This window comes from Olea europaea, chromosome 19 (genome assembly GCF_002742605.1).
Source record: "Olea europaea var. sylvestris chromosome 19, O_europaea_v1, whole genome shotgun sequence".
In the NCBI taxonomy this organism is placed as follows: Eukaryota; Viridiplantae; Streptophyta; class Magnoliopsida; order Lamiales; family Oleaceae; genus Olea; species Olea europaea.
In genome coordinates this window covers 7,344,133-7,350,806 of record NC_036255.1, presented here as the reverse complement: position 1 = coordinate 7,350,806, position 6,674 = coordinate 7,344,133, and the positions used below count along the sequence as shown (strand labels likewise).

Genomic DNA, 6,674 nt, shown 5'->3' with positions numbered 1-6,674 from the left:
TTGCCCTATCATATAAAAGTTAATTTCTTCGCTCGATATATTTTTGATAACTCGACATATAATTTATTTGCGTTAATTTGTAATCTGCTATGATGTCTGAATTGTCAAAAATGTAAAGAGGAAATAGCATAAGAATTTTCGATGGTCAAAGTTAATAATGAATAAGTTATTTATTTTAGTAGTAGGTGTAACAAAAAATGTTCTATTTATAGCCAGTGCCATGATTTCCTCCCCGCACTAAAATGGAGAAAAGGAAGTGGGAAGCCAAGGTTTCAACAAGGCTAGAAAATGCAAGTTCAGACCAAATATGGCCTTTTCTGAAAGACTTTTTTAGCCTCCACAAATGGTTCCCTGGCCTCCCCACATGCTACGGCATTCACGGCACCAACGGCGAGCCGGGTTGCGTCCGGTACTGCGCCGGATTTTCGCTGCCGTCCATAGACGGCGCCACCGTGAGCTGGTCCAAGGAGAGATTGATAGAAATTGATCACGTTGAAAGGAATTTAAGCTATGAGATATTGGACTGCAATACTGGGTTCAAGTCATATGTCGCAAGTATGAAGATTATTCCGGCGGCAGATGGCTGCGGCGGTTGGCAGATAGAGTGGCGGTTTGAGGTGGATCCGGTTGTAGGGTGGAGATTGGAAGATTTGGTGCCCAAGTATGAAATAGGGCTGCAACTCATGGTTAAAAAGATGGAGGCTTCCATTTCTGATTCTTCTTATTAACATGTATTTTTTATATGAATCAATTTTCATTTCATCGTCCATTAAAATTTGAAAATCGAATAAAGGCTTGTTAAAATGATTAGTTAGAAATCAAGAATGGGTTATATTTTTCATGAAGTTATTATTTTCCGTATCTTAATTTGAAATCAAACAACGGTAATATTTTTCATATTTATGATGCTAATATGAAAATTTCTTATTGAAAAAAAAAAAATAAAATAAAATAAAAAAACTTCCCAATTGACTTTAAATTTTTAATGTTAAAATGTTAAGTAGTCCAACTGGGGTCGCAACCCCAATTTAGATGTCTTTAGATGAAATGTGAAATGAAATGAGTAATTTAATTTCACTTATCATTTAATGTCACATTAATGTCACCTAAATTGTGGTTGTAATACAAATGAGATTGAATAATTGTCAAAAATCTTAATACAATTTGTTACTTTGTTACATGTAAATTGAAGTGTTAGATTTTGCCATTACAAACCTTCAAATTCGACTCCATTATCACCATTACTCAATCTAGTGGCGAAGATGGGTGGGGCCAGTGAGCCCCCGATGAAATTTCGAACCAATAAAAAAAAACCTTGCTATAGGTATAGGGATTTAAATCCTTGTACCTACCGAACACTCACATTTAAAGACGGGAAATTTTATTTTTTTTCAATATTTTATATACGGGTCCACTCTCATGTGAGTAAGAATTCAAAAATTTGTCAAAAATTTGGCAAAAATTTTCTGTACATGAAGAATTTTTGTAAAAAAAATATATGATTAGTTATCATTTATTAATATTATTATATTTTGTGTTTGAAAAAATTTCGATTACTAAATTAGGCTCTGCTGACTATAATTCCATACTCATCCATCACCACAACCCCATTCCCCGCCGGCCCAATACCTCAAATCTCATCAACACGAGCATCAGAAATTCCAGCGCCAAAAATCAGGAAACGAGTCATCCAGTGTGAAAGAAATGCATCCCTAAAGTGTGACATTACCTAGGCTTTTATACCCCCAGATGATCTAATCTAAAAAATCATTATTTGAAAACTCTTTTTTTTTTTTTTTTACGAACTTTTTTTCAATCATACATTCAAGTAAGAAAATATTTTGTAAGTAAATCGATTTGTTTTCATATTTCTTAACCACTTGTTATCCTAAAAATCAATATTCAAAATACTCCCCCGTCCCATTTATATATGCTGATTTTATTTTTAACACGGATTAAAAAATCATATTTATTGAGAAAGTAATTTTTGTTAAAATTTTATCATTCTAACCTTATTTATATTTGTACAATTTCAAAATTAATTGAGAAAAATTGGTTATAAGTAGATAAATTAAGCCCCTATTTGGCCCTCTTTTTTGGAAATGAAAATTGGTGGAATACTATTTTTTTGAAAAATGATTGGTTGAAAAAGAAGTTTTTTTATTTACATGTAATATTATTTTATGAAAAATCGTGTGGTTAAAAATAGAAGAGAGAAAAATAGAATGTAATTTAATGAGTATCAAACGAAGGCTAAATAAGGGTATATTAATAAATGAAAAAGCAAAATGTTGACCCCAAAAAGTATTGCCAACAGATGCCGGTCTCATCCGCGCACACGTGGGCGAATGTCCAACACGCCAAGATACGTGGACGGTCTAAAACGAGCGGTTCAAAGGGCGTGGGAGTAGCCCAACAACGCGGGACGGTGACGTTCGGAATTCGATGGGTTGTTAGTGATCCAATTGTACAATAATTACCAACCGGTGTTCGTAAATGTATATGTAAATGTGTATAAACTCGATTTGTGTATTGCAAGTAAATGAGAGAGAGTTGAGTAAAGTGTAGTTTTTTGTATTGATTCTTACATTAGCCTTTTGATATTACACAAGGGAAGTATTTATAGTGATACATGTGAAATGGGAGCCCTTGGATGAGGTGGCACGTGGCCTCATTTCTTCAATTCAAACATCTTATCCTAGACATGGGGCTTGACTTGCTAGCTTGCTGCGTATTTATTGCTTGCGCAGAGCCCCCATACTAGTGACAAGACTTGACATTTATGCTTATGACAAACGTTCCATCAATCATTCGAATAAGATCTTTATGCAGAAGATCTCTTGGGAGAAGTGAACATGGAGGACACTCCCTTGTGGTTCGGAGGCTCCTGCATCAGCTTCGGGGCTTCGATCATTTCACACAACACTTCCGCTTGAAAGCTTTAGCTATCTTCAACTAGCTCCAGCATCCTCGCTTCGGTTCATGGGCCTCAGCATATGGACCTCGGTAAAAAGGTGACTCGGCTAATGGACTTCGGCCATTGCCCATCTCGGCAATATATGCCACCTCGGCTGGAGTGCCACGTGGTTCGGCCTGAGTTGGTCATTGGCCAAGGTGGATTGGCCAAGTATGACAACCCGCAACAATAGTCCCCCGAGTCCAAGTATGGTCATTCATGTAATGCGTGGACTTTAATGAAGTAAAAATTGAAAGAATTTTTGAACCCCAAATAATTAGTCCCCGAAGTTCAAGTGTAGATATTTAGATCAGAGTCGGAATTAGAAATGTGTTGCCGTGGGTGAACAATGAAGAGACCGAGGCTGTGTTGATATTAAAGCCGAGGGTCGAGGCTTGATGGCTGAATGTTGAAGTTGAAGCCGAGGTGGTTGGGAAACCGAACCTGCGAGGCGTGACGGCTGAATGTTGAAGGTGAAGCCGAGGTGGTTGGTAATGATTGTGCCTCGATAGCTGTGCCAATGATTTGATGTTTTGTGCTTGTTTTCGAGGAAAAGTGGCTGAACCATTACGACTTCCATGGCGCCTGCTGCCGTAAAATTAAAAATACAATTATGATGGTAGCTGGAGCTTCTAGAAGCAGACGCGTTGGATGGGGCGCGTGGAAGGCACGCTTGAATCTGAGGCGTAGGTTTGAAAAATTGTTTGAATTCAACGCCTCGGATTTGATCTACAATGAAGGGCTCAGATTGACTGAGATTCGATCTGGCGGCTGGGGTTCGTCCTGGACCTCTATAAAAGGTGAGAAAATCCCATTTTTTAGGACTTTTGAACATTTGCAATCTGATTCTCTCTGAATCTTGAACTTTCTGGCTCCGGGACTCTTTATTCTTTTACTCTCTGGCCTATCTCCGTTCGCGTAGTTCCTCCTTTAGGTATTATTCTTAGAAGAGCCCTTTTATTTGTGTTAATACTGCGAAATGGAGTCCACCTCGGGTAGGGAGTTGGTGACAGTAGCTTCGTTAGATTGTGGGGACAGTCACGGGGGGATTTCGAGGTTGACAGGTACGCCATGACCGAGGAGCCAGTAGATTATACCGAAGAGTGGGGGGTGTCTAGGGTGCCTTCTAGTATGACGTGGAAGAGGTTGGGGGAGATCAGAGAGAGATACAATGTCCCCCACAATATAGGAATGTTAGTTCCCGAGCCGAATGAGCGGACCTGCTATCCGAGGCCCGATTGTGTAGCGGTCAGCGAATACCTGTTTAAGACAGGTATGCGTCTTCCTCTGCACCACTTCTTTTGGGCGGTGCTGAGGAATTTCATGTTGTCGTCGACCCAGGTTCTACCAAATGGGTGGAGCCAGCTGGTCGGTTCGTACTTTCCGTGGAAGGAGGTGTCTCTTGGGGAAGATATGCCTCTCCATGTATTCATGACCCTTTTCCAGCCCCGGGTCATAGGGAAGGAGTCCAGGGAGTGGTATTACCTTACTCCTTGGGGGGCTTACGTACCCTTTGTGGTGGGACTGCCTTCCTCCATTAAGGGGTGGAAGGAGTCCTGGTTCTGGGTGCGAGAAAAGTGGCAGGTAGTGGAGTGGGACAAGGCCCTTTCTTGCATAGTGCCGACCCAGTACTACGAAGCTCGTAAGTCTCCCAGCCCCTGCTTGTACTTCTGAATTGAACACTTAAAATTCTCTAACTGTTGGAGCTTCCATTGCAGATTGTAGTACGAGGTTCGAGCTCAGTAAAAAAGAGTTCGAGGTGATAGAGGACATTTACAAGAGGCCTCTGAAGCTCCGCCACATTGACCACCTGATCGACAGTAGTCGCTACTTCTTGGACTTTGGACTGATGGCTTCTAGAGGTACGAAGCTCCCACAGTTGTAAATTTTCTTGTTCTTTTGTTTTGATACTGATGTGCTGACCTGACGTGCTATGCAAATAAATTTAAGAGGAGGGAGTACCCAGCTCCGGACATGGCTACTATTTTAAAGGCCACAACCACTGTCAAGGCGAGGCCCCTGAAGCCGGGGTCCGGTGGGGCCAAGGAGGTCCGAGGCAGGGTGGAATGCCTCTCGAAGGATAGCACTCCAAAGGCTTCCAAAGAGGGGGCTCCTCAGAGGTAGGAGAAGCAAAAAGAGTCTCGGGAGAAAGAGAAAGTCCCTGAGGAGAAGAAGAGGAGGGAGCTGGTGCACATCACCAGCTCGTCAAGGAAATTTGGGACATCAGTGACCCACGAGGCTAAATCAATTGGCGAGCCGAAGTTGCTCGCATCCGCCTCCAAAGCCATCAAGATAGAAATGGTTAGAGAGGCGGAGGCACAAGAAGAGGCTGCGAGGAGAGCCGCCGAGGCTGCTGAGGATGAGACAGCGAAACAGAAGCCTCTTCGAGAGAAAGGCAAGTCTCCAAGCTTCCTAGCTGGTAGGGAGGAGACCTTGGCCCCAGCTTTGGTTGAGGCTTTGCCCTAGGAGGTCCGGAGCGCTACTGAGAGCTTCTACCGGTTCTGGACTGATAGGTGGTAGCTGCATGCCTCGTCTTGCGACGCGACTGACCTGACGAGGGCCTTGGTGAGCCAAAGCATCAGAACCTTTGGCCTCGCACTTGAATGCAGAGAGGCCCTGAGTGATTTTCAGACAAGGACCCAGTCTTCGGAGGAGAAGACGGCCTCCCTTACAGAGGAATTGAAGGCAGCTAAGGCCGAGGCGGAAGAAGTTAGGGCCCAAAAACTTGAAGAATTGGCCAAGCTAGAGTCTGCCTTGGCCCAGATTGAGGCCTTGAAGAAGGAAGTCCATGAGTCACGGTGCGAGGTGGCCTTCCTGACAAAGAAGGTAGAGGTCTCCAATGAGCACCAGAAAGTGACCGCCGAGGCCCTAGAGAAGGCAAATCTCTCCTTAGTGGGTGCCCAAGAGGCTAACCGGTTCTTGGAAACCCAACTCAAATGGTATGTGGATGATGCCTCCCATGCTAGGGAGGAGGCTCAACAGGCGAGGGAGGAGGCGGTGTAGGAGTACGTCGCCAACTTCCATAATACAGAGGAGTATAAGAGCTTTAGAGTCTACCTTGGCCCAGATTGAGGCCTTGAAGAAGGAAGTCCACGAGTCACAGTGCGAGGTAGCCTCCCTGACAAAGAAGGTAGAGGTCTCCAATGAGCACCAAAAAGTGACCGTCGAGGCTCTGGAGAAGGCAAATCTCTCCTTAGTGGGTGCCTAAGAGGCTAACCGGTTCTTGGAAACCCAACTCAAATGGTATGTGGATGATGCCTCCCACGCTAGGGAGGAGGCTCAACAGGCGAGGGAGGAGGCGGTGCAGGAGTACGTCGCCAACTTCCATAATACAGAGGAGTATAAGAGCTTTAGTGCGTATTGGAGAAACTTTGCCTATGCCGAGGTGATGGAGCGGGCAGAGGAGCTGTATCCCAATTTGGATCTGACTCAACTCGGGTCTGAATTCGTGGATGAAGTACCTCATACCCTCTCTGAGGAGGTGCAGGGAAATGACGCAGCTGAGGTAGAGGAGACAAATGCCGATGCTCAAACTGCCCAAGCCTTAAGTACTGAAGCGCCTCCCCCATCTACCCAGGCTTAGATTAGTTTTCTTTTCAGTCTTTCGAATGTAATGGCTTGAGGCCCACTTTTGTAATCCTTATTGAAGATCAATGTAATGCCTTTTTCCTTCATTGTTGTTTCTTTATCCAAGTGTACGCGCCTCGTTAAGCAAATG

General features: G+C 43.6%; 2 protein-coding genes across 2 annotated transcripts; both read left to right on the top strand.

Moving 5' to 3' along the window:
- Positions 1-228: 228 nt before the first annotated feature.
- Positions 229-823, top strand: LOC111368409 (lachrymatory-factor synthase). The gene has a single exon (XM_022989635.1). It carries the CDS (start codon positions 243-245, stop codon positions 726-728), a length of 486 nt encoding a protein of 161 aa, XP_022845403.1. The 5' UTR covers positions 229-242; the 3' UTR covers positions 729-823.
- A 4,107-nt stretch (positions 824-4,930) lies between these two features.
- On the top strand, positions 4,931-6,539 carry LOC111368283. Its single transcript, XM_022989521.1, has 5 exons — positions 4,931-5,076; positions 5,158-5,404; positions 5,477-5,938; positions 6,024-6,086; positions 6,168-6,539. Exons 1-5 carry the CDS (start codon positions 4,931-4,933, stop codon positions 6,537-6,539), a joined length of 1,290 nt encoding a protein of 429 aa, XP_022845289.1.
- Positions 6,540-6,674: the final 135 nt, after the last annotated feature.